The sequence below is a fragment of the Grampus griseus genome (genome assembly GCF_964374135.1).
Source record: "Grampus griseus genome assembly, chromosome: 19".
Lineage (NCBI taxonomy): Eukaryota > Metazoa > Chordata > Mammalia > Artiodactyla > Delphinidae > Grampus > Grampus griseus.
Window position 1 is genome coordinate 5,078,100 of NC_139013.1, and position 27,954 is coordinate 5,106,053.

Here is a 27,954-nt window from a genome sequence, read left to right on the forward strand (position 1 = left end):
TATTTTTTATTCTAGTTTGTAATACAGAGACAAGTCAAGCTCTTGTTTTCTTAAACTGCTTAAATTAATACTAATTGCAGGAAATGTTCCACATCCAATGACTGCCCCACAGCTACCACTTGGAGACCCAAGTTCCCAACCACTGAATTGCTTGAGCCTCAGGAGCAGGACTTGTGAGCAACATGCTGGCAAAAACAATTTTTTATTAAAATCATTTTCTACTTGTTAGGAGGAAACATCCTAGTTTCCAACATAACTGGTCCCCAAAGCTGTAAGCTTTTACCTGAAAACTGTAACAGCCAGTAACTTAAGGGGTTTCAAAGTACTGGGAAGCACCATTCCCTGACTGCCCCCCTTACCCCCTGTCCCGCCTTTCGGGCTCTCGGGCTCAGACCTGGACTCTCCTCGCCCCGCCTCTCACTTTCAGCGCTCCGCCCAAGTCCCGCCTAGAAGCCTCGCCTCTGAAGTACGCGCTGCGTGAGCAGTTTCTTGCGGAAGCGGAAGCGGAGACCTGAGAGTGAAGGTCGCACAGCGGGGCTTAAGTTTTTCCTTCTAGTGTTAAGTCTGTGCTGCGTGGTCCCCCTTACTCCATCTTTAGGGTCTCCGAGGTTCTGCGGGCGTAATAGCCCAGCGCCGCCGTCCGCCCCAAGTAAATCCAGAAGTCGCCGTTACAGGTCGAGTATTAATTTCCTTTGGGTTTGAAATCGCTGTGAGGGTCCTTGCCCTTTGCTTTTCGGCCTTCGGTCCACTGAGACACCGCCTTTCGCGACATTTTCCTGCTTACAATCATTTATTACCTCGTCTGCCCCTTGTAAAGTCCCCTTCTGCGAGGTGGATTCGCGCGCCCGCAGCTTCGCTCTCTCCCCCGCCCCAGAGGGCAGCGCCGGCCGCCGCGCTCCCGGACAGGCCGCGTCCTCTCCCGGGTCCGGGGATTCTGGAGACTCCGTCCCCCTCCGGAGACCCCCCCCCCCCACCGCCTCTGTCCTCGCGTCTCCTCAGGCCGGTACTTGTGCTCCGCAAGCCTCCTCTTCTAGTCAGCTCTTCCGTTCACCCTGTGTAGGGGGAGGTGACCAGGGCCAACCGTGTGACACCCAGTATTCTTCCCTCACAAGTTCATCTCGCTGGAAATTGTTCTCAAAGGGATAGTAAAATGAAACAGATTTAGCTCTTAAAGTAGCGGGTGGATAAAATAGAGAAGTGAATAAAGGAGTGTGATCTCCTGGGTTTGGAGAGCAACATGGGGACAGGGGCCCTGCGTCAGCTGTAGCAGGAGGGACAGCAGTGGTGAGAGCACTTCACAGAGAGTGGGGGGAGAGGATAAAAGAGTTAGAAGTAAGGCCTTCGGAGCATCGTGGTCCTGGGAGAGACACAGAGGACAGGTGTTGAGTAGAAGAGCAGAGGAAGACAGAGCAGGAAGGAAGCATAGCCGTCTGGGGTGCCATAGAGTCGGAGTGTAACAGGAGTAGAAGGAATGTAACCTGGAGGGCAGAGCGGGAGCGGAGATGGAGGAAGAAAGAGGCAGAAATATATGGATATTTAGGACAATCAGAAAAGTTGGGGCAGGACAGGTGTGATAAAATAAATAACAGGGCAGACACAGCAGGAGAGTAGAGGGGAACAAAGAGAGAAATAGGGAGATAGATAAAGAATGAAATAGAAACACATAGTAGTCAGGTAGAGGGGGAAACTGGATACAGATGGGGGGTGAGTTCTTTGGATATGGGTGATTGAGTTGTGATATTTTAATTTGTTGCTTTAGAATGTAAAACATTTAAAGTTTATCCGCTTATGTTATCCACCTCTGGCTAGATATCCAAGGGAAATGAAATCATTATAGCGAGGGAAATATTTGCACTGCAATGAACATTACTGTATTATTCACAACAGCCAAGATGTAGAAAGAACTAAAATGTCTGACAAATGAATGGATATAGAAAATTTATTTCAGCCATAAATTATGACATTATTATGACAGAAAAAGGCAGATATTATAGGTGGAAAGTAGAAATGTCTTACTCATAGGGCCATAGAGTATAAAGGGTATTAGGAGGGGTTGGATGGTGGGGTAAATGGGGTGGGGTTGGTCAGAGGTTACAAACGTTCAGGTGTAAAATGAAAAAGTACCACATATATATCTAATGTACAGCATGCAGACTATAGTTAATCACACTGTGTTTCTGTGTACTTGGAGTTTGCTCTGAGCGTAACACTCAAGTGTTCTCACTACACAGAAATTAAATGGTAATTGTAAGTTGATGGAAGTGTAAACTATTGTGATAATTATTACACAGTGAATATACATCTATCAAATAATCACATTATATGCCTCACATGTACACGGTTGTTACTCATCAATCCTACCTCAGTTAAGCTGGGAAAGAAAAAGAAAGTGAGGGCTGTGCTGGCCTTGCCACTGCTGAGTGGTGCTCAACCCAGGCTTCATATTAGATCGATGAGGCATTTTGCATATACATGTTTTGTACCCTCTAATGAGGGATTCTTCTTCAGATCGTCGGTGTGAGGCCAAAGCTCAGTAATATTTAAGGTGCCCCCAATAACTCTAATCTGGATCCATCACTGAGCATCAGGACTCTGGGTCCCCCCGTTCCTGAGGGCTGAGATCTGGGCTGAGGGTGAGGGCTCTGCTCTGCGTGGGGATGGATCAGGGCTGGTCTGTGACCTGCAGGGGATCGTCGGGTCCAGCTGAGGTGCCCGCTGCTGCTGGGTACGTGAGGGCCTCACCAGGAGGGGAGCGAGATCTGAAGAAAGGGTGGGAAAACTCACCTGTTGGTCTTTTACGAGTTTACTGTCCTGAGCCCCTCCTGGGACAGTGGGCAGCAGAGGACCGTCTGTTCCACATGCTGAGGGCTTCCCTGTGTGTGTGGTGGTGACTCAGGAAGGGGGTGTGTCGATTCCAAGCATTAAACAGCCTGTTTTCAACTTTCAAGGTCAACCTCTAAAGACTCAACGTTGTCTGAGGAAGAAGCCCTGAAGAGGAGGGAGAGGAAAGAAAAGGAGTCAGAAATGGCTCTTTCTCAGGTAAAGTCATATTCTCAGTTTTTTCTTCTGTCTGTGCTTCCTGAAATGCCATTCTTTGGACTCGCTAATCTCTGAACTATCCTGCCTAACACCTGTACATTCACACCCACCCGGGTCCTTCCCTCAGGGCCTGTCATCTCCACTTAGATCCCGTCTCCCCATGACCCAGTGACTTGGAACTTGTGAAAAGGCTCCACTGGGTGCAGTGCTGGGCAGGGCTTCACACCCACAGATTCAGGCAGAGCGTCAGTGCTATTGGGTGGGAGGGGTTGTTTAGGGCCCCATCTGGATGGACTGTCTGCTCTCCGTAAACCAGGATAAAGAAACTGCACATGAAAGTCAGTTATTAGGTGCACAATACCTGGTAAAATCTGGGAGTAGACCAACAAGGGGAAATTTGTTCTGACTTTTTCTAAGGCAATTAAGCTAAATGAGTGAGTCACTGACTTCAGAATCTTAATGATTGGGAACAGAATGAAAAATTCAGAACCAGACATCAGTGATAGAGGGTGTTTTATTCCATCATCTATTTCAAACTATGAAATCAGTCTAAATGTCTGAGAGGTGGAAATTCCTTAAATCACTTTCATCACATTCATTCTTCAGATTTTGTATTTTCACTGTGCTGGTTTTGTTCTTTGGCACAGAGAAGTTTTTACGTTTGATGAAGGTAAGGTTTCCTCTTCCTTGTTTATCACAATGATAAACATTGTTTATCATTTATAACATTAAACATTTATCACAATGTTAAACATTTATCACAATGTTAAACATCACAATGTTTCCTCTTCATTGTTTATCACATTGTTTATCACAATTTTTACGTTTGATGAAGGTAAGGTTTCCTCTTCATTGTTTATCACATCCAGGCATCCAGTTTCCCAGTACCATTTGTTTTGTTTTGCTATAAATTTTATTTATTTATTTATTTATTTTTGGTTGCATTGGGTCTTCTTTGCTGCACGCAGGCTTCTCCCTAGTTGTGGCAAGCGGGGGCTACTCTTTGTTGTGGTGCATGGGCTTCTGTTGTTGTGGTGCATGGGCTCTAGGCATGTGGCACGCCAGCTCAGTAGTTGTGGCTCGTGGGCTCTAGTTGCTCTGCAGCATGTGGGATCTTCCTGGACCAGGGCTCAAACCCATGTCCCCTGCATTGGCAGGCAGGTTCTTAACCACTATGCTACCAGGGAAGCCCTCCCAGCACCATTTGTTAATGGCAGGTGTCTTTTTTCCACTGTGTAGTCTTAGCATCCTTAGTATCAGTAGATTTTAAATATATACAAAGGATCATTTCTGAGCGTTCTCTTCTGTTCCATTGGTTTATATATCTGTGTTTATGCCAGTACCACACCATCTTGATTACTTTATAATATGTTTTGAAAATTAAAGGGTGGCCTCCATCTTTCTTCTTATTCAAGAGTGTTTTGGCAATTTGCGGTCCCTCGAGTTTCTGTGGTGTCTGGCCTGTGTTCCTTCTATTTCTGCAAAAATTGCCATTGTGATTTTGATAATGGTTGCATTGAATATGTAGAACAGTTTGGGTAGTTTGGACATTTCAAGAGTTTTGAGACTTCCAGTCCATGAGTATAGATTTATTTGTATCTTTGGATTTCTTTTTTTTTTTTTTAGTCTGAGGCAACTATTTTCTCTTTTATTCTTTAACAGACATGTTCAGCATTATGGGCAACATTCTTAAAACCTTAAGCTTCACAGACTTTCAGACATTCAAATACTATGGTCTCCTTTTCTTTGATGTGAAGGATTATTCAGCTAGAAAAATAAAGCATGGTAGACAATACATTTTCACCAAATTCAAAGTAGTACAAAAATTAAGACTACAGAATTACACATTCTACCTAATGTGTCATTAGAAATAGAAGACAGTATTTTCTTCAGCAAATAAAACAGCATATTGGTATGCTGTTAATGCATAAACCTTTTAATGTATACTGTCATTCACAAGTTATTTACAACTTCCACTGTATGAAGAGAACTAGAATGTAGATTTTCTGCAAAACTGGAAAAAAGCAATACAACATTTGTGAAAGCCTGTGTTTCATATTATACAAAAGTAAGCAAGTTTTTCTCTTCAAATACCAGATATTGTACGCAGTGATATTTTGGACGTATTATAGTAATTCTTGAGGATGTTTTAATGCTGGAGGTAAGTTTACAGGCCTTGACTCTTCATCGAGGAGTACTAAGTCTTCTGTTTCACTGCCTCTGTATTTCCTTTTACATATTTTTACCACCATCTTTTTCTTGAGAAATAACTTCCAGGCTTCTCTTGATGCAACTGCTTTTGCGTTTTCTTTGCTTTTTCCACAGCCAGTGCCCAAATACACAGACGTACATCTCAGTTCACAAACAATACTTTCTTGAGAGCTCTTATTTTGAGGCAGATCTGCCAGCTCTATTAGTGGGACAAGAGACACATCCAGTGTTGCTTTCAGAGCCTTGATAGCTGCGTTTAGGAGCTCTCCATGATTCATGCTGGGACTGAAGTCACCAACGGCCACCAACTTCCATGCCACCATTTTGTACAGTCTATTGACAGAAGGCTGCTTCGGTTTCACATCTTCATTGGTTAACTTGCAACAAGAGAATCTGACAGAACTCTCGCTCGATTGCAAAGTACTTTCAGAAGGCAGCTGTGACGTGCTGGTCTGAGAACTACTCTTAGAAGCCAGCTGGGACACACTTGCTATGGAAGTGCTTTTGGAAACCAGAGAGCCACTGGTCTGGGAGCTGTTCTTGGAAGCTAACAGTGATGCAGCTACCTGTGAAGTGCTTTTGGAAGTCAGCATCGTGTTTGCTGAGGTGGTGCTTTTGGGGGTTAGTAAAGATGTGCCTGATGAGGAACTGTTTTTAGAAACAGATGACAAAACACTTGCCTCTGAACTAGTTCTGGGAGTTAACCTCTTGAAGCTGTCTCTGAACTAGGTTTAGAAGACAACGGTGGCAACTCTACTTCTGAGCTTCCTGAGAAGCCCAACAAGGGCACCTCAATCTCTGAAATGCTTTGAGAGGCTGAGACTGAAGAGCCTTCCAAAGCACTCTTTTTCGGGGATCCACTTTGTTCTCTGGAATCAGTAGATTGGGTCACATGACTGTTCACACTGGATTTCAACAACGAAGAAACATAGGATGCTGAATCATGTTTATCTGGAGCTTCTGGTTCAGAAATTTTTCCAGACCCTACCGTTGTTACCTGAGAGGGAATGCTGCTGCTGCTTTGGCTGGAAACAGATCGCTCTCCATCACTTGTGGAGCTATTCTGACTCAGGGTACCAGAGCTCCGTATCATTTCTTTTTAGGTTCCGCATATAAGTGATACCATATGATATTTCTTTCTGTGTCTGACTTACTTCAGTATGACAATCTCTAGGTCTATCCATGTTGCTGCAAATGGCATTAATTCATTCTTTTTAATGGCTGAGTAATATTCCATTGTATATATGTACCACATCTTCTTTATTTTAATTTTATTTTATTATTTATTTTTGGCCACCTTGGGTCTTTGTTGCTGCACGCGGGCTTTCTCTAGTTGCGGTGAGTGGGGACTACTCTTCATTGCAGTGCATGGGCTTCTCATTGCGGTGGTTTCTCTTGTTGCGGAGCATGGGCTCTAGGTGCATGGGCTTCAGTAGTTGTGGCATGTGAGCTCAGTAGTTGTGGCTCACGGACTCTAGAGCGCAGCCTCAGTAGTTGTGGCACGTGGGCTTAGTTGCCCCGTGGCATGTGGGATCTTCCCGGACCAGGGCTCGAACCTGTGTCCCCTGCATTGGCAGGTGGATTCTTAACCATTGCGCCACCAGGGAAGCCCCATACCACATCTTCTTTATCTATTATTCTGTTGATGTTTAGGTTGCTTCCATGCCTTGGCTCTTGTAAACAGTGCTTCAGTGAACACTGGGGTGCATGTATCCTTTCGGACCATGTTTTTCTCTGGATATATACCCAGGAGTGGGATTGCAGTGTCATATGATAGCTCTATTTTTGTTTTTTTTTAAGGGACCTCCATAGTCTTCTCCATAGTGGCTCTACCAATTTACATTCCCACCAGCAGTTCAGGAGTGTCCCCTTCTCTCCACACCCTCTCCAGCATTTATTGTTTGTGGGTTTTTTTTTTTTTGTTTTTTTTTTTGCGGTACGCAGGCCTCTCACTGTTGTGGCCTCTCCCGTTGCGGAGCACAGGCTCTGGACGCGCAGGCTCAGTGGCCATGGCTCACGGGCCTAGCCGCTCCGCGGCATGTGGGATCTTCCTGGACCGGGGCACGAACCCGTGTCCCCTGCATCGGCAGGCGGACTCTCAACCACTGTGCCACAAGGGAAGCCCTGTTTGTGGATTTTTTGATGGTAGCCATTTTGACTGGTGTGAGGTGATAGCTCATTGTAGTTTTGATTTGCATTTCTTTAATAATTAGTGATGTCGAACTACTTAGCAATTTTTTACTGAAGTATTTTTTTTTAGCATCTTTATTGGAGTATAATTGCTTTATAATGGTGTGTTAGTTTCTGCTTTATAACAAAGTGAATCAGCTGTACATACACATATATCCCTATATGCAGTATTGTTGGTTTACAGTGTTTGGTTAGTTTTGGGTGTACAACAAAATGACTCAATTTTATATATATTCTTTTTCAGATCCTTTCCCCTTATAGGTTATTACAAAATACTGAGTATGGTTCCCCGTGCTATATAGTAGGTCCTTGTTGGTTATCTATCTTATACAAAATAGTGTGTATATGTTAATACCAAATCCTAATTTATGCCCCTCCCTTCTGCTTTGGTCACCCCTAACTTTCTTTACTATGTCTGTGGGTCTATTTCTGTTTCATATGTAAGTTCAATTGTATCTTCTTTCCTTCAGTTTCACATATAAGTGATATATTTGTCTTTCTCTGTCTGGCTTACTTCACTTAGTGTGATAATCTCTAGTTCCATCCATTTTGCTGCAAATGGCATTATTTCATTTGTTTTTATGGCTGAGTAATATTCCATCGTGTATGTGTATATATGTGTGTGTGTGTGTGTGTGTGTGTATATATATATATACACACACACACACATGCATACACCACATCTTTATCCATTCATCTGTTAGTGGACATTTAGGTTGCTTACATGTCTTGGGTATTGTAAATAGTGCTGCAGTGAACATTGGGGTGCATGTATCTTTTCGAATTATGGTTTTCTCCCGATATATGCTTAGGAGTGGGTTTGTAGGATCTGAATCTTCCTTTTTTTTTTTTTTTTTGCGGTACGCGGGCCTCTCACCATTGTGGCCTCTCCCGTTGCGGAGCACAGGCTCCGGACGCGCAGGCTTAGCGGCCATGGCCCACGGACCCAGCCGCTCCGTGGCATGTGGGATCCTCCCGGACCGGGGCACGAACCCGTGTCCCCTGCATCGGCAGGCGGACTCTTAACCACTGCGCCACCAGGGAAGCCCTGAATCTTTCTTATTTAACTCTTTTGTTCTGCCAAAGTTGGATTCAGTTTGTTCTCTTTCTGCTTCATTGAGATGTAAAAAATTCTTGAGTGGAGATCTTTTCTCTTTCTGTTGTAACCATTTAGCCGTGTAGATTTCTCTTTTATTATAGCCTTCAAGTAAAATGGAGGTATTGAAGTGTCATATTGTTAACTGTGCTGCTGTTCCCCCTTTTTTTTTTTAATTAATTAATTAATTTTTGGCTGTGTTGGGTTTTCGTTGCTGCATGTGGGATTTCTCTAGTTGCGTCAAGCAGGGGCTACTCTTCGTTGCGGTGCGTGGGCTTCTCACTGCGGTGGCTTCTCGTTGCGGAGCATGGGCTCTAGGCGTGCGGGCTTCAGTTGTGGCACACGGGCTCAGTAGTTGTGGCTTGCAGGCTCTAGAGCACAGGCTCAGTAGTTGTGGCACACGGGCTTAGTTGCTCCGCGGCATGTGGGATCTTCCCGGACCAGGGCTCAAACCCGTGTCCCCTGTATTGGCAGGTGGATTCTTAACCACTGCGCCATCAGGGAAGTCCCTGTTTCCTCTTGATTTCTGTTAACGTTTGCTTCATTTGGGGGGAAGCTCTAATGTATATATTTATAACCGTTATATCTTCTTAGTGAATTGACTCGTTTAAGATTGTATAATATCCTTTGTGCCTTCTGTCAGTTTTTGCCTTTGTTTTGTGTGATATAATATACTCAGCCCTGCTCTCTTTATTATGGAATATCTTTTTCCTTTCTTTCACCTTTAGCTTTTCCGTCTCATTTGATGTGTGAATGTTCACATTTCCAACTGTCTGACACACTCTCTCTGTGTCTCTTACACTTGGTCTTCCTTTTTTCCTCCTGTTACTTCCTCTAGTGGTCCCTGCTCAGGCACACTGAGCAGTGGTGAAAGGTTGGTGCCCTGGCCAGCCCCCTTTATTTCACTGTAATTACAGAGGATACGTATCAAGTGTTTACTTTTCATGACGTTTGGTGAAATGTTCTTGCTTAATAACAATATATTTTTTCCATACGCTTTTTTTGTCATGATTTTTAATTCTCCAAGAAGTTTTTAACTTTACCACTGTGATAATTTTCTTAATCTGTGAAAATAGTGTATAACACTAAACTTCTCTAATTTTGTGTCAATGTTTTTATTAGTGGAAAACAAAAAAAACCGATGATAAAAAAAATTGTCCTGAAATATGTAAAGAGATAAGTCTTTTCGTTCCAGTTGATTTTGTGTTGATCTGTGTGATGGGTGCCATGGATGTGCAAGCCATTCATTTAGATAAAAGACATGATTTCAACAGTATATATCTTTTTGCAGTTGAAATTATATCTTCAATATATTCCGTGGCCTTGGTGGTGGGATGAATTGGGTGATTGGGATTGATATATATACACTAATATGTGTAAAATGGATAACTAATAAAAAAAGACCTATTTAAGTAATAGAAGACATGAAGAGATGAAACAGATTTGAATCCTTGTTTTAATGATTTAAGGTACATATACATAAGCAAGTGTCTGCAATCCGAAGTAAAAGAAATAAATGCCCTAACCAAGGTGTATATACATATATACACACATATATATGTTCCGTGGCCTTGAATTTTTTCTACACCATCACGTTAATGGTTTAAATAGTAGTAAGATTACTAACATTTTATGTGCATGTGCTTGTGTGCCCACATCTATAATGACCTTTCATGCTATTCCATGTCATTCACCTTGAATGTCTTTAAAGCTTTTCTCAGGGATCCCTCTGTCAATGTACTTTTTTTTTTTAAAACATCTTTATTGGAGTATAATTGCTTTACAGTGGTGTGTTAGTTTCTGCTGTATAACAAAGTGTCAGTGAACTTTTAATGCTCTCCTTTACTTAACTGATTTTTAAGCTTCAATTCCAGGGCTCAACCACCTGAGTTCAGGTGCTTGCTGTGTCATTGCTTAGCTTCTTGACTTGGTTCGAGTTTCTCTTTGTGTCTCTGACACAGTTTTCTGCTCTGTAAGATGGGAACATATCTTTCTCGAATGAGCTGTTATATTGATAAGAAGTTCGTGCTTGTAAAGTACTTATTTTGAGTAATGTTTTGTCTATAGGAAGTATTCAAACACTTTTAGTCATTGCTGTTTCTATCATTATCATAATTGAAGATTTTGAGTTTTCTTTAAAGCCATTGTGGACTTTGTCATCTCTGAAGCTGCCACTCATAGTGTAACTTATTTAAATATTGAATATCACTCAATGTTTAGAACATAGATCTGACACTTCTGCATAGACAACCCGTTGTTTAGTATTATTTATATATGTTTTATGGATTCTCCACAAAGATGACAAATCCATATTTATTGGATGATATGATAATCTCTTATGAAAAAGCATAAGAATTTAAAATAAGGGACACAGTATTTGCTCCAAATACCTTAACACAGATCTTTCAGAACATATACTTGAACCAAATCGATCCTTACCCCTCTCTCATCTTCCCATTTTGTATGAAGATAACCCTTCTCATGACCTGTTGTTGAAATGTATTTTCATTTCAGGAATGGTTGACCTTCAAGGATGTGGTCATTGAATTCTCTCAGGAGGAGTGGGAATGCCTGGACCCTGGTCAGAGGGCCCTGTACAGGGACGTGATGTTGGAGACCTACAGGAACCTGATCTCTGTGGGTGAGGATAACTTCCCTCTAGAAGTTGGGATCTCCCCTTGGGTGTTTTGCATTTTTCCCTGTGTGCTTCTTGGGAGGCCCTGTTTTCTTCATGTGATCTGAAAGCCCTGTTGACACAGACGTGATGTGGCATCACGAGTTTAAACTGACCCTTTCTTCAGATGATCTGCCCATTTCATGTTACATTAGGGGTTGTTCAAGAGCTTAATTATGTATAAAGCTCAATGGCAGACTTTTAAAAGATACCCAGTTTCTTGTCTTCTGCCCTGTGGCTTTGACTGACTATTTCTTGGAAGAGTGTTAGATATATGCATTACACTGTTCCCAATGCATTTAGAAGGAGGAGGTGGATGAATTTGTGAAATATTTTTCCTGACCCACCTGTAATGTCCTCACTCCTCAGCTGAACAAAGAGCTGTGGTTTTGGAAAAACCACACCAATTTACATTTCTTTGTTCTGATAAGCAGAAATTTCTTTTTCTGATCTGAACATTATCTCCATTTTTGGAGCAAGAGGAAGAGTCCAGGACTCTGGTGAGTGGTGTGAAAATAGCAAAAAAACCAAATGGGTAGGAATGTATTAAAAGTGTGAACACGGGTGGGATCTCAGGGCAGAGAGGAAGCCACAACATTAATAGTGTTTGGGAAACGCTTCTCATGGTGGAGCGTTCTTTGGGAAAACTAAAGTTTCTTTATTAAACTCTCAGAGGAGACTTTTCTTCTACTCGAGTTATCACTCTATCCTTCCAAATGTAAAATGTATTCTTTCACCCTCCAGTGTTGCTGCAGCTCCTATAGAGACAAAGGCAAGGTCTTTATCAAGATCCACAACACTCATCATCTGGCTGCTGTGAACTGGTTGTTGCTTGACTTTGAGAAGCATGAGGCGGGCTGTGTTATTGGCTTGTCTAGCCCCCTCTTCTCTCCTTATGGACTTGATTCTATTGGATGCTCAGTTTTTAGTCCATATAGATCAAAGCTGATGCCTCTAGTGTCTAACCCCTGACCCTGTCCTGGTTTCATGTCTGTTGTATTTGGAAGATATAATCAGAAGATGGAAAATACCGGCTGCTATTTAATTTTTATTAATTTTAAAAAATTTTAAAATTATTTTTATTATTTAATTTTTTTTTTTTTGGCTGCGTGTTGGGTCTTTGTCGCTGTGCGTGGGCTTTCTCTAGTTGTGGTGAGAGGGGGCTACTCTGTTGTGGTGTGTGGGCTTCTCACTGCGGTGGCGTCTCTTGTTGCAGAGCATGGGCTCTAGGCATGCGGGCTTCAGTAGTTGTGGCGCATGGGCTTAGTTGCTCCGCGGCATGTGGGATCTTAGTTCCCGGACCAGGGCTCGAACTGGTGTCTCCTACATTGGCAGGTGGATTCTTAACCACTGTGCCACAAGGGAAGTCCCAAGATCACTCATCAAAGAAAAATATATTATTTTTGGTTGAGAACAAATTCTAACTGGAGAATATAGGGTGTCAGTTGTCAAGTCGGAAGTAGCACAGATCTTATTTTCTCTGCAACATACTTTGGCTCTGAATGTCACTACATCACTGGAAAATGGCAGGATAGCTTCCAGGCATTTGGCAATGGAGAGTCTGTCCTTGTCACAAACTATAGTTGGAATCTTGGGGTCTTTCTTTTTTAAAAAAAAAAAAAACAACAAATTTATTTATTAAATAAATATTCTTGATGTTAAACTATTATTGAATATATGATTTACAAATATTTTGTATTAAACCATACATTGTTTTTTCACTCTGCTGAGTATGGTTTAGTGCACAATAGTTAATAGTTATGATGTAGTCCAATTTATCTGTTTTTAGTTTGTTGGCCTGAGCTTTTGCTGTTACATCTGATAAATCATTGGTGAATCCAATGTTAATCTTTTCTTGTAAATTTACTTATAGGAGTTTTATTCACTAGAGACTTAGGTTTAGATCTTTGAAGCATTTTGAGTTAATACAATAATGGTCCAACTAAATTCTTCTGCATGTGGATATCCAGTTTTCTCAACACCTTTTGTTCCATAGACTGCCCTTCCCCCATTATGTGGTCTTGACAACCTTGCGGAACATCATTTGACCTTATACACGAAAGTATTTTTCTCAGTCTCTTGTGTTCCACAGGTCTCTCTGTCTTTATGCCAGTACCATACTGCTTTGATTAGTGTAGCTTTGGAAAAAGTTTTGAAATAAAGAAATGTGAATTGTCTGACTTTGTTTTCAAGCTTCTTTTTGCTATTCATTGTGTCCTGAAATTTCACAGGAATTGTAGGATTGATTCATCTGTTTCTTCAGCAAAGCGGTATTGGGATTTGGGATTACACTAGGGATTATTTTGAATATCCTGATAACTTTGGCTAGTATTGACATCTTGACAATATCAGCTTCAAATCCATGAACTTGGGATATCTTTGCATTTATTTGTGTCTTCTCTAATATGTTTCAGAAGTCTTCTCTAATATGTCTAATATGTCTTCTCTAATATGTTTCAGAAGTCTTTATCTTTATTCAGAAGTCTTCTCTAATATGTTTCAGATGTCTTTATTTTGTAACTACTGCAAATTGCAGTAGTTACAAATCCTTCCCTTCTTGTATAATGTTATGTTTAAGTACTCTTCTTTTTTGATTCTATTGTAAATTGAATTTCTTTGATTGTTCTTTTTTTTTTTTTTTCCGGTACGCGGGCCTCTCACTGCTGTGGCCTCTCGCGTTGTGGAGCACAGGCTCTGGACGTGCAGGCTCAGTGGCCATGGCTCATGGGCCCAGCCGCTCCACAGCATGTGGGATCTTCCCGGACCGGGGCACGAACCCGTGTCCCCTGCATTGGCAGGTGGACTCTCAACCACTGCACCACCAGGGAAGCCCTGCCCTGTTCATTTTTAATGTTTAGAAACCCAGTTGGTTTTTGCATGTTGATGTTGTATCTAGTAATTTTTTTGAAGTCTTTCATTATTTCTATAAGTTTTTTTTTACTTATTAATGTTGCAGAATGCCTGTTATGGGTATGTCATTTTGTAGAAGGTATTTAGAAAAATGTTTTGTTTTCATAAAAACTGTCCTATTGAATTCTTTTTCTCTATGGTATATATGTTTTATAATTCTAAACAGCGACATATTATTAGATAAGCTTGTTTTGGATTTTTTAGCATTACAGTATATTGTGTGTTCATTAACATTTACTTATGTACACCAGGTATGCAGAATATATCTGTAGTATAATGTATTTTTCTCAGAGACAGCAGTATGTTTACTGTAAATTGGTACATGCTTTGGAGTCATGGTGGAAAAATTGCGTTCTTTTGAAAGCTGACGTCCGTTTTTCCTGTATGAGTGTTTTTGTCATAGCGGGTTTGCAAGTAGTCTCCTCTAAAATCAATTTGAATTATATTTTATAACTCTTTTTTTAGTAAACAATTCTATTGCTTTAGTGTTTCTAATAATTTTAAGATCATAATTGGGCAATTTCAAATTTTTAAAAAAATTAAAAAAAAATACATAGTTGGGAAGTTTTACAACTGTGTTTGGTATAAGTATTACCTTTGGTGTAATATCATATATTCAACATGAAACAGTTAATTTTGAATTTATCCCTATGGCTCTTTATGTCTTGTAGATATCTGTCCAATACATGTGGTCAAGCAATTACAACCCAAAGGGAACAGTGATCCAGGAGAAGTATTTCAAAGAGTGATCTTGGGAAGATCTAAAAGTCGTGAAATCAAACATTTTTACCTCACGGAAATCCAGAAAAATATGTATGACTTTGAGTGTCATTGGAGAGATGATGAAAGAAATTACAAAGGAATACCTATAACCCATAATGGAAATCTCACTGATAGAAGAGATACACATGGTAGAAGGGATGCAGGAATCAAGCCCATTGGAAATAGGCTTGGATTAAACTTTCAGGGTAAACTGCAGGTATTTCAAACTGACAGGTTAATTTCTGAATGTAATGAAGTTGAGAGGTCCATCAACAATAGTTTCTCATTTTCACCACTTCAAAGAATTCCTCCTCGTGTCCAAACTAACGTTTCTAATGTATATGGGAATGATGTTGTGCATCCTTTAGTACTGACACAAGATCAGAAAACACACAGGGAAAGAGATTTTAAATGTACTGAGTGTGGGAAAACCTTTAGTCATGGCTCAATTGTCAGGAATAATCAGATAATCTATTCAGAAGAGATATTACATAAATGTGATGTATGTGTCAAGGGCTTTAGTACAAAGTCACACCTTGCAGTTCATGAGAGCATTCATACGGGAAAGAAACCTTACAAATGTAGTGAGTGCGGCAAGGTATTCAGTCAAAAAACAGCCCTTGCAAATCATCAGAGAATTCATACTGGGGAGAAACCTTTCAAATGTAACGAGTGTGACAAAACCTTTAATCGCTACTCAAACCTCAGTAGACATAAGATAGTTCATACAGGAAAGAAATTATATAAATGTGAAGTATGTGGCAGGGTCTTTAGTCGAAAATCAAACCTTGCAGATCATCGGAGAGTTCATACTGGAGAGAAACCTTACAAATGTAATGAGTGTGGCAAGCTGTTTAGTTACAGTTCACACCTTTCAACTCATCAGAGAATTCATACCGGAGAGAAACCTTACAAATGTAATGAGTGCAGCAAGGTCTTTAGTGAAAAGGCAACTCTTGCAAAACATCAGAGGATTCATACTGGAGAGAAACCTTACACATGTAACGAGTGTAGAAAGGCCTTTAGTCAAAAAGCACATCTTCAACTTCATTGGAGAGTTCATACTGGAGAGAAGCCTTTCAGATGTGATGAGTGTGGCAAGGTCTTCAGTCGAAATTCACACCTTACAAGTCATCAGAGAGTACATATGGTAGAGAGACCTTTCAAATGTTTTGAGTGTGGAAGAGCGTTCACTGAGGTCTCAACCCTCACTAAACATCAGAAAATCCATACCTGAGAGAAATTGTGTAAGTGTATTACATGTGGGAAGGTCTTTAAATCTCAAAGTAGAAAAGAAACTATACAAATATCATGAGTGTGGCAAAGCTTTTATGTGTGTAAGCCTCACTTATGATCAGATAATTCATACTGGAGTGTTACATTACACATGCAATGAGTGTCTCAAAGTGTTTAGTCAAAGTGCTTACCTTATGATCCATGACAGAATTCATGTTGGAAGGAACTGTGAGAAATGCAATAAATGTGGTAAGTTCTTAAGTGTGCTTTCAGGCCTAACTTGCCATCAGCTGATGTATACAGGTGAGAGCCCTTAAAAATATAATGAATCTTCACATCTTAGGCTTCCTGAGAGTAGTCATACTGGATAGAGCCCAGATACATGTATTTAATGTGGTCAGGCCGTTGATAATGCATTCTGGAAAGAATCCTCACCAGTGCCATGAATGTGAGAAATCTGTTCTCATGCCTCACATCACACCAATAATCAGGTAGTCTGCACTGGACAGCATGTTACAAATGTACTGAATTTTGCAAAGCGTTTAGGTTGTGCCTTAAACTCAGGGGTCATCAAATACTTCATTCTTTAAAATGCAATGAATGTGTCAAAATTCAATATATTGCTTACTCGTACTTAAATACCAGAATATTTATCGTGGAGAGAAACCACACAAATGTAATGTGTGTGGCAAGGATTTTACCCAAACACCACAGTATGTTCTACTGGAGCGATAACTCCCAAATGGCAATGAGTGTGGCAAAACCTTTACGTTGAGTTCACGTATTAGGGAGCAGCAGAGAGTCCGTGTTGAAGAGAAGCCATGGAAATGTGAATCGAGGCTTTATCCAGGCCTCCCCATGCACTGGACTTCAGAATACACATCTTTAAGAGAAACCACACAAAGCAATATGCGTGCGAAGGCTTGTAACTGAAGAACAAAACTGTGGAACACAGGATTTATGTTGGAGACCAAGATTTCAGATGTTATGAATGTTGTAAACATGGATACATCCAGTAAGTTTGGTGTCATGAGAGAATTCATACAGGTTATAAAGTGTATACGTGGAAACTCTTCATGAATCAGTGCATTCTCAGCGTTTAACAAAAAAACTCATGTTTGGGGGAATTCTTACAAATGTAATGAATTTGTTGAGTTTTCTCAGCACTTTTTTCAACAGACCACACATCAGAGAATGCATACTCGGAATAAACAAGTCTTTAGTTCTCTGAGGTTAACCTGAGATATTATATACTGCAGAATCATTTCAAGTCACAATGTGTTAAAATACGGTGTGTGGGCTTCCCTGGTGGCGCAGTGGTTGAGAGTCCGCCTGCCGATGCAGGGGACACGGGTTCGTGCCCCGGTCCGGGAAGATCCCACATGCTACGGAGCGGCTGGGCCCGTGAGCCGTGGCCGCTGAGCCTGCGCGTCCGGAGCCTGTGCTCCGCAACGGAACAGGCCAAACAGTGAGAGGCCCGTGTACAGCAAAAAAAAAAAAAAAAAAAAAGAAATCAAGGCCCAGTTATAAAAGTTTTGTAAGACAGAGAGTGGTACAACACATGACGTATTATTGACAGTTTACATAATCCAGATCTAAGCATCATTGCAGTGGGTCGTGTGACTCTTACAAGATCAAGAAGGAATGCTATCTTTTAAGGAGTTTTCCTGTTGATGCTAGGAGAATGTTGCTCTTTATGGTTGCGTATGTATTCTGCTGATGGGGGAGGTTTGCTTTGATGCATAATGCAAATACACAGTTCACAGTGGGAGGAGAGAGGAGGCCAAAGGGCCGAGAGGAATTCATGTTTAAATATTCCTGTCTTGTCGTAATAGTTGAATTTTATTTCACAGGAGTCTGACCTGAACCAGGACTTTACTCCCTCACCTTTTACTATAAAGAGCCTGATTTCTAACTCAGGACATGTGATTCTTTGCATTGCTAGTCCCCCGTTTTCTCGGTCTGCTGGCTTTCAGAATAACATCACTATTCCTTGCCCACAAAAGTAGTCTCTCTATTTTTTGGCCTGTTGTGTAGCGAGCCGTAAGAGCTTGGCCTTGGTGAGAAGATAATCTTATCTCTTCATTACAGCCTTTGTTGATGGTCTCTGGGAAGAATCAATAACATGAGGGGCCAACTTCATTAGGTGTGGTTCATGCACATCCATGTTCCCTGGAAAAACAAGGACCCTGAATTACCAAATTCAATACCATGTGGATTAGCAACAGGGAGGGGCAGAGAATAGTGTAAAACTGTGACTTGACTCATCATGGTTATGTTCAGGGTGCCCTTCCATAGATAAGCCAGTGTGGGTATAGTGCAGAATGCTCTACCAGCTGACCATGAACAAAGCAGGAAGGACGTGCAGGGACTGGGCTTTTGGTGGGAGGATAGTGACAGGTTATTAGGGACTGATTATGTGGTAGGAACAATGCACAAGAAAACTTAATCACTTTATCCATTGCATGAGCGTATGTGTTGTCTACATTTCTGACCAAGAAAGAAATTGTCTTAATTTTTGGATATTGAAGAGAGCAGTTATCTTCAGAGTAAAATTTAATCAGAAGCACCAGGAGTATGTGTATGTTTATGATTCACATTTTAATTGCTGCCATTACATTTTGCTACTGTTTTATGGAGAATGTACCATAGGTCTCCTGTTTTAAGTAATAAAATTTAATCATCTTTTAAATCCTGGATGCATTATGTTCCTTTTACCAATACAGTTTTATCCTGCCTCAGTACCTTATAACAGAAGCTAGGAGTGCACCATTAGGTTCTCAGTGTTGAAAGAATCTATAACGATTTCTTCCCAATATGGGATCAAATAACATACAAGTTGGAGGTTATAAACTCATAAATTGTACTTGAGTTATTCTCTCCACTCTGTTGCAGGATATTCAGATGGCTGTAGTGCAAATAGCATAGCAGTGAATTTCATACTCTGACTTCCATTGATGTACAAAAATTGAATCAAATTTAAAGATCTAATTGGCTTTATTGAATGATTCATGCATTGGGCAGCATCCCACCTAGTAAATAGGTGCTCCAACAAGCTGTGCAAAGTGGAAGAACCCATGATGTTGAGCATCTTTTCATATGCTTTTTGAATGTGTAGTTTTTATGGGGATATGGGACTCTTTGCACTTCCTGGACTTGCGTGATTTCCACGCTCTGTCTTCCAGCTCACTGATCCATTCTTCTGCCTCATTTAGCCTATTATTGATTTCCTCTATTGTATTTTTCATTTCAGTATTTCTTCAATTCTGTTTTGGGGTTACTTATGTTTTCTACATCTTTGTTAAAAAGCCTCATTTCGGGCTTCCCTGGTGGCCTAGTGGTTGAGAGTCCGCCTGCCGATGCAGGGTACACGGGTTCGTGCCCCGGTCCGGGAGGATCCCACATGCTGCGGAGCGGCTGGGCCCGTGAGCCACGGCCACTGAGCCTGTGCGTCCGGAGCCTGTGCTCCGCAACGGGAGAGGCCACAACAGTGAGAGGCCCGCGTACCGCAAAAAAACCAAAAAACAAAATATCCCCCCAAAAACCAAAAGCCTCATTTTTCATTCTGTGCATCCATTCTCCTCCTGAATTGTTTGATCGTTTTTCCGATCATTACTCTGAGCTCTTCCTCGGGTAGATTGCGTATCTCCACGTCAGTTCTTCTTCTGGGTTTTTGTCTTCTTTCTTCGTATGGAACATTCCTCTGTTGCCTCATTTTGCCTAATTTGCTATTTGTATTTTTATGTATGTGGTAGGTTTGTTACCTTTCTTGACCTTGGAGAAGTGGTCTTGGTAGAAGATGTCCTGTGCATCTCAGCAGTGTACTCCCCCTCATGTCACCCTAGGGCCAGAAGCCCGGTGGTCCCAGGGTAGTGTCTGGACTGTATCTGTGGACTGTGTCTGCAGGTTGTATGACTGTAGTTTTCTTGCTTCTGGTGTCTGTGCCCTGGTTGGTGAGGCTGGTCTAGAGGCTTCTGCCTGTCCACTGTTGGTTGGACCTGGATCTTGGCCCTTTGGTGGGCAGGTTTATGTCTAGGGGCATGTAGAGAGGTGGCTGCCTTAGGAAGCCTTTAGGCAGCCTGTCTGCTGATGGGTGGGGCTGTGTCAACTGAGACGATCGGTAGTGTTTTGATTTTTTGTTTTTGGTTCATTCTCCTTTTGTATTTTCCATTGAAAGATTTTTATATGTGGAACCTTCCTTACATTTCAATAATATATTCCCTTTAGTCATGGTATGTAAACTTTTAATGTGACTTTGATTTTAGTTTACTATTTTGTTTTTGTTTTTATTTTATTTTTAGCTGTGCAACGAGGAATGCGGTATCTTAGTTCCATGACCAGGGATGGTACCCGCGTCCCCTGCAGTGGAAGTGCAGGGCCCTACCCACTGGGTGGCCAGGGAATTCCCTGAGTTTACTATTGTTTTATTGATGATTTTTTGCATCATTATTTGTTAGGGATTTTGCTGTGTGGTTTTCTTGTAGTGTCACCATCTGACTTTGTATTAGAATAATTCTGGACTCACAGAGTTTGGAACTGTTCCCTTTTCTTCAATATATTGGGGAAGAGTTTAAGGAAGGGAGGTCTTAATTGTTTTTAAATGTTGGGTAGTGTTCTGCAGTGAAGCTCTCCGACTTTTCTTTGTTGTATGAGTTTTGAATAGTGATTCAGTCTCCTTACAATGTGTAGGTTTGTTCGGATTTAAATTTTTTTCATGGTTCTGTCTTGGTAGATTTTGTTTCTCTAGGAATTTATCTATTTTAGGTTAGCCAATATTTTTAAAAAATTATTTATTTTTGGCTGCGTTGGGTCTTTGTTGCTGCAGGCGGTTTTTCTCTAGTTGCGGCGAGTGGGGACTCCTCTTTGTTTTGGTGTGCGGGCTTCTCACTGCGGTGGCTTCTCGTTGCGGAGCACGGGCTCTAGATGCACGGGCTTCAGTAGTTGTGGCATACAGGCTCCGTAGTTGTGACTCCTGGGCTCCAGAGCGCAGGCTCAGTAGTGGTGGCACGCGGGCTTAGTTACTCCTTGGCATGTGGGATCTTCTGGGACCAGTGATCAAACCTGTGTCCCCTGCATTGGCAGGTGGATTCTTAACCACTGCACCACCAGGGAAGTCCCTAGGTTAGCCAATATTTAGACATAGAATTGTCTAAGTATTTTCTTCTAAATTAAAAAAAAATTTTTTTTTGTAGGGTCAGTTGTAATCTTTTATAATGTCCCCTCTTTCATTTCTGATTCGGTAATTTGAGTCTTCTCGCTCTCTTTTTTAAATCTAGGTAAGGATTTGTCCATTTTGTTCTATTTTTCAAAGAACTGTTGTGTTGTCTTTTTCTGTAGTTTTATTCTCTTTCATTTGTCTGATCCTTTTTCCTACCTTCTGCTAGCTTAGGCATATTTTGTTCTTCTAAGATCTTTTTACTTTGTTCTTTTTCAAAAAAAGGAATTTTTTATTCACAATGTAAATTCACAAGGGAATTCATTACAAGTGTGGAATAGGATAAGTATTTTAAAGAGCAATGCAGTTCTCATCAACAGAAAAGAATTTTTCCCCCCATTTCGCTTTCTCTTTAGTTTGCAACCATAATTTCATATAGATAAACTTACTGTCATAATCGTTTTACAGTATGTATAAGTTCATTATGCTCTACACCTTAGAGTGATGTATGTCATTGTAATAAAGAGTTGTTTATACAACTCACGTTACTGTGTAAATAGTTGGTTTTAAAAAGGCAAATAATTAAAACACGTTGGACAAAACAAAGAATAATGCAGTTTATAACAATTTAAAAATATGTATTGCTGTTTTTAAGGCAATGGTTAGTGACCTAAATGATCACATGCCTTAGTCCTCCAGTCTCAGACTCCAGGTCCTGTCCCTGAGTTTCTGAAACTGAGTAGTATGTTGAATTTGACCTTCTGCATTAATAGGGAATAGAAACGGAAAAGCTATTTTATAGGGTGTCAGTAGGGAATAGATCATTCTACCCAGAGAGAGTTTTGTATTTGTAATAAAAATTAAAATGTAAAAAAAATTATTTATTTTGGGCTGCGTCGGGTGTTAGTTGCGGCATACGGGATCTTCGTTGCCACATACAGGCTTCTCTCTAGTTGTGGCCCGCGGGTTCCATGGCGGGCGGGTTCTATAGCTTGTGGTTCTCGGGGCCCCAGTTGAGTCGCGCGAGCCGGTAGTTGTGGAGTGCGGGCTTAGTTGCCCCACAGGATGTGGGATCTTAGTTCCCTGACCAGGAACCGAACCTGGGTCCCCTGCGTTGCAAGGCGGATTCTTTGTCACTGTACCACCAGGGAAGCCACGGCATTCTTATTTCTTAAAGTTACTTAAATTAATTCCCATTTAGGAAATGTTCCTGGATCCAACCGATGATCCATGTCAACCCCTCCCTCTGCTCCAGGAGGCTCAGGTTTCCAGATCACGAATTGCTTCCGCCTCACTAGCAGGATGTCAGAACAACCTGAGGGCAAAAATAGCTTTTTATTTAAACTCTTTTAGTCTTAAGAGGAAACATCTTGGCTTCAGACGTAATTGGCCCACACAGCCGTAACCTTTTACCCGCAAACTCTTGCAGAGAGTAACTTAAACCGGCCAAGGTACTGGAAGCACCAACCCCTCTCTGCTCCCAGTTCCTCCCTCCGGCGCTCAGTGAGCACACCTGGGTGCTCTATTCGCCCCGCCCCTCACTGGTAGGGCCCTGCCCAGCCCCTGCCCCGGAAGCCTCATCTCTAACTCCAGAAACCCATTCCTAAGGAGCGAAGGTCACGGAGCGGAGCGTAAGTGTCTTCTTTCTAGCCTAAGTCTGTACTGCGCGGTACCGCTCTACCCCGTCCTTGGGGTGTGGGAGTTTCTAGGGACTTTAAATCCCAGCATCTGGCCCTACGCCCCAGTAAATCCAGACGTCGCCCTTACGGGTCGGGTATTTTTTCCCTGGGTTTGAAGTCTCGCAGAGGCCAGTCTTCTGACTCTTCTGCCTCTGGTCCACGTAGACACCGCTTTTCGCAACATTTTCCTGCTTATAACGTGTTACTTTCCCGGCCTCCCTTGTGAAGTCCTCTTCCGCGAGGTGGATGCGCGACCCTCAGCCTCGCTCTCTCGGCCCCTGGAGGGCAGCGCTGGTCGCCCCGCTCCCGGACAGCCCCCGTCCCCTCCCCGGTCCTGGGATTCTGGAGAGCCCGCCGCTCTCCGGAGACCCCCTCCCTCCCAGCCCCTCTGTCCTCGCGTCCTCCTCAGGCCGGTCCTTCTGCTTCGCAGGCCTCTCCTTCGTAGTCAGCCCTTCCCCGCACCCCGCGTAGGGGGAGGTGACCTGGGCCAGACGCGGGAACACCCAGTGTAGTTACTTCCCCAATTCCACCCCGTTAGAAAATATTCCCTTCTGGTAGATGGGCATTTTATACGTGAGTGAATGGAATCAGGAAAAGCAGAGACAGAGAGGCTGAGATCGAAGTAGAAAAACTGAGGAGAAAAGAATGAGGGAGAACCAGTGGGAACATAGGGTGGCTGAAGGACGTGCAAAGAGATAGTGAAATGAAAGTGATTAAGTCTTGAAAGTAGCAGGTGAATATAATGGAGAAAGAACTTAAGCCGGATCTGCAGAGATTGCAGGGCAACATAAGGAAGGGGACCTGGATCGGTCTTAGAAGGGGATAACAATGGAGTCACTTCACACAGAGTAGGGGGAGATGATAAGAGTTGGAACCTTGGCCTCCAGAGCATCATGGTGCTGGGAGAAAAACCGGACAAAGGGTGACAAGAAGAGCAGAGGAAGAGAGAGAGCAGGAAGGAAGCACAGCCACCTGGGGTGCCTGAGAGTGGGGAGGAAGGTAGAGTAACAGAGACGGAAGGAGTGTAACTGGAGGCATGGTGTAACCGCAGAGATGGGGGAAGAAAGAAGTATATAGAGATTTAGGACAGTCATACAGGTTGAGGAGAAGGACCATCCAGAGGGGGAACAGTTTGCAGAGCGGGGCAGGACAGGTGTGAGGGAAGAAATGGAGAGGAAGGGCAGGAACAGGAAAGAAGAGGAAAAGAAAAAGAGAAACAAAGGCAGAAACGAAATAGGGAGACAGATAAACAGACTAAAATGGGAACACCTAATAGTGCAGATGGAGGGGGAAAGTGGATCCAGATGGGTGGTGAGTTGTTTGGATGTGGATGATTATGTTGTGATAATATTGATTTGAGTCTTTAGAATCGAATGTATTTAACATTTGTTTAAATTATACAGGTGAGGATGAGAATTGCACAACTCCTGCCTATAAGGCCTGTGCATTTTGTAATTATTTGTATCAGAAGAAAACTTCCATTTGCAAACCCTGTTGAGCAGAGAGGCAGTGACTTGATTCACTTAGATGTGGGTCACCCCCTTCCCTTTTCCTGGTGTGGAGTAGAGCTCAGGCGAGAAAAGTGGAGCAAGAAAAGACTGACTGTGTCACTACATGGTGCCTTTTAAAGGAACATTGAAAGTGTGTTTTGTAATGGATTTACTTCTTTTCTTTTTGTTTCTTCACATTTAATTCTTTTGTAGCTTGAAATAAATCTTAGTTCATTCAATTTCTTTGTTCCTCTGAATAATTTTTAACTTCTGAAAGAAGCTTTGCTGGCCTCCAATATTCTATACATGTCATTCATTGCATCTTTAAGAAGGAGCTATGTAATTTCCGCATTTAGGGGATTTTCCTGTTTTCCTTGTGCTTTCTGTTTGTAGTTTTATTTCATTGTGGTTAGAGAAGATACTTTTTTTTTTTTTTGGTCTTGTCGGGTCATACTTCCATGACCAGGGATCGAACCTGTGCCCTTGGCAGTGATCGTGTGGAGTCCTAACCACTGGACCTACCACCAGGGAATTACCATAGCCTCAGTTTTGTTTTTTCAAAACGTTGATACCGGTCTTCTGGATTAAAAATAATAAATTATTGCTTAGAAATTTGTTTCAAATTTATCCCTGGCCTGAGTGACTTAGTGACTCTGAGTCCCCCCATTCCTGAGGGCTGAGATCTGGGCTGAGGGTGAGGTCTCTGCTCTGCGTGGGGATGGATCAGGGCTGGTCTGTGACCTGAAGGGGATCGTCGGGTCCAGCTGAGGTGCCCGCTGCTGCTGGGTACGTGAGGCCCTCACCAGGAGGGGAGAGTGACTTGGTTTTTTGTTTGTTTTATTTTTGTTTGTTTTTGGCCTTGCCACATGGTTTTCGGGATCTCAGTTCCGTGACCAGGGATTGAACCTGGGCCACAGCAGTGAGAGCCTAGACTCCTAACCACTAGGCCACGAGGGAAGTCCCAGGGAAGCGTGATCTGAAGGAAAGTGTGGGAAACTTCACCTATTGGTCTCTGTGTGGGAGTTTACTGTCCTGAGTCCCTCCTGGGATAGTGGGCAGCAGAGGACTGTCTGTTCCACATGCTGAGGTCTTCCCTGTGTGTGTGGTGGTGACTCAGAAAGGGGGTGTATTGATTCTAAGCATTAAACAGTATCTTTCAAACTTTCAAGATGGACTGCTAAAGAATCATGTTGCCTAAGGAGTATGCCCGGAAGAGGAGGAAGAGGAAAGAACTGGAGTTTGGAATGGCTCTTTCTCAGGTAAAGTCATATTCTCAGTTGATTATTTCATCTTATTTCTTGAAATGCCATTCTTTGGACTCACTAATCTTCTCTGACTCTGAAGTATCCTGCCTGACACCTGTACATCACAGTCACCCAGGGCCTTCCCTCAGGGCCTGTCATGTCCACTTGGATTCCATCTCCACAAAATCCTGTGACCTGGATCTGGAACTTGTGAAGTTTCCCTGCTGGGCATAGTCCTGGGCAGGGCTTCACACCCATGGATGGGTCAATGCTGTTGGGCACCAGGGATTGTAAAGGGGCCCCGTCTGAATGCACTGTCCTCTCTTTGTAAAACAGAATGAAGAAGCTACACGTGGAAGGCAGATATTAATATGCAGAAATGTCTGGTAAGTTCTGGAAGAGACCAATAAGGAGAAATTTGTTCTGAGTTTTTAAAATACATTCTCAGCTAAATGACTCTGTCACTGATTTCAACATCTTCATGATTGGGAATGGAATGGAAAGTTCAGAAACAGACATCAGTGATAAGGGGGTGTTTTATTCCATTATCCATTTTAAGCTATGAAATCAACCTAAATTGTTGAGATTTGGAAGTTCTTGGAATCAGTTTTGATACCTCCATTCTTCAGTTTTTTGTCTTTTCACTGTGTTGGTTGCGTCCTTTGACACATAGAAGGTTTTACCTTTGTAGGTAAGGTTTCAGCTTCATTCTTTTGCAGGGAGGTATCCAGTTTCCCAGCAGCATTTGTTATTGAGACTGTCTTATTTTCATTTTGTAGTCTTAGCACCTTTGTGAATACATTTTACATATATGCAAAGGATCATTTCTGAGCATTCTCTTGTGTTCATTTGGTTTATGTATATTATGTGTCTGTGTTTATACCAATACCACACAATCTCGATTGCTTTGTGATATGTTTTGAAATCTAAAAAAGGGAGGTCCCCATCTTTCTTCTTATTCAAGAGACTTTGGGCTATTTGTGGTTTTTTGAAATTCTCTAGGACTTTTAGCATGCTTTTTTCTGTTTCTTCAAAAATTGCCATGGGAATTTTGATAATCATTCCATTGAATTTGTAGCACACTTTGGGTAGCTGGGATACTTTAAGAGTATTAAGTCTTCTCGTCCATGAATATGGAATGACTATTTATTTGTATCTTTTAAAATTTCTTTTAGCACTGTTAAGTAGTTTTCAGTGTATACTTCTTTCACCTTCTTGGCGAATTTATTCCTAAATATTGATATTTCATTTATTTTTAATGCTATAATAAATAAGATTGTTTTCTAATTTTCCTTTGATACTGTTCATTGTGTATAGAAATGCAACTGAAAGTTTTTGCATGTTGGTTTTGTATACTGCAATTTTTCAAAACATGTATTTTGATATAGCAGTTTTCTTGTCAAAAGGTTACGGCTTCTTCATATCAAACCTGGTCTAGGAAAGAAGATAATTTTACTTCTTTTTCAATTTGGATTACTTTGATTTCTTTTTCTTGTCTAATTGCTCTGGCTAGGGGTTTCAGTACTTTGTTGAAGAGTAGTGCAGAAAGTATGCATCCTTGCCTTCCTCCTGATCTCAGAGGAAAAGCTTTCAGTCTTTCATGTTTCAGTATGACTTTAGCTGTGCTCTTTTCATAAATGGTGTTTATTATGTTGAGATAATTACTGTTTCTAGTTTGTTGAGTGTTTGTCTTTTTTTTTTTTAAATATTTATGTTTATTTATTTATTTGGCTGCCCTGGGTCTTAGTGGCAGATCCCGATCTTCCATCTTCATTGTGGCATGGGAGATCTAGTTCCCTGACCAGGGATTGAACCTGGGCCCCCTGTATTGGGAGTGCGGAGTTGTAGCCACTGGACTTGGACCACCAGGGAAGTCCCAAGTGTTTATATCTTGAAAGTTTGTTGCATTTTGTCAAATGCTTTTTTCTGTGGTAACTGAGATGATCCTTTGTGACATTTTTTTTTTTTTTTTTTGCGTTACGCGGGCCTCTCACTGCTGTGGCCTCTCCCGCCACGGAGCACAGGCTCCGGACGCGCAGGCTCAGCGCCCACGGCTCGCGGGCCCAGCCGCTCCGCGGCATGTGGGATCCTCCCGGACCGGGGCCCCTACCCGCGTCCCCTGCATCGGCAGGCGGACGCTCAGCCACTGCGCCACCAGGGAAGCCCCCTTTGTGACATTCTTTCCTTTATTTTGTTAATGTGGTGTACCACATAATTGATTTTTGTATGTTGAGTCCTCCTTACCCCTTATAGTGATATAAGTAAAAT

The 27,954-nt window shown here is 42.0% G+C and overlaps 2 protein-coding genes across 2 annotated transcripts; one reads left to right on the forward strand and one right to left on the reverse strand.

Moving 5' to 3' along the window:
- The first annotated feature begins 514 nt into the window (after positions 1-514).
- Positions 515-18,724, forward strand: LOC309836903 (uncharacterized protein). The gene is made up of 4 exons (XM_082677121.1): positions 515-674; positions 2,949-3,039; positions 11,051-11,177; positions 14,792-18,724. The coding sequence occupies exons 2-4, from the start codon at positions 3,025-3,027 to the stop codon at positions 16,117-16,119; spliced, it is 1,470 nt and encodes a 489-aa protein (XP_082533247.1). The 5' UTR covers positions 515-674; positions 2,949-3,024; the 3' UTR covers positions 16,120-18,724.
- LOC309836601 (CDKN2A-interacting protein-like) lies at positions 5,166-6,343 on the reverse strand (the record flags this gene model as incomplete). Its single annotated transcript, XM_082676713.1, is given in 2 exon segments — positions 5,166-5,953; positions 5,956-6,343. Coding segments are annotated over 2 exon segments (1,176 nt in total).
- Positions 18,725-27,954: the final 9,230 nt, after the last annotated feature.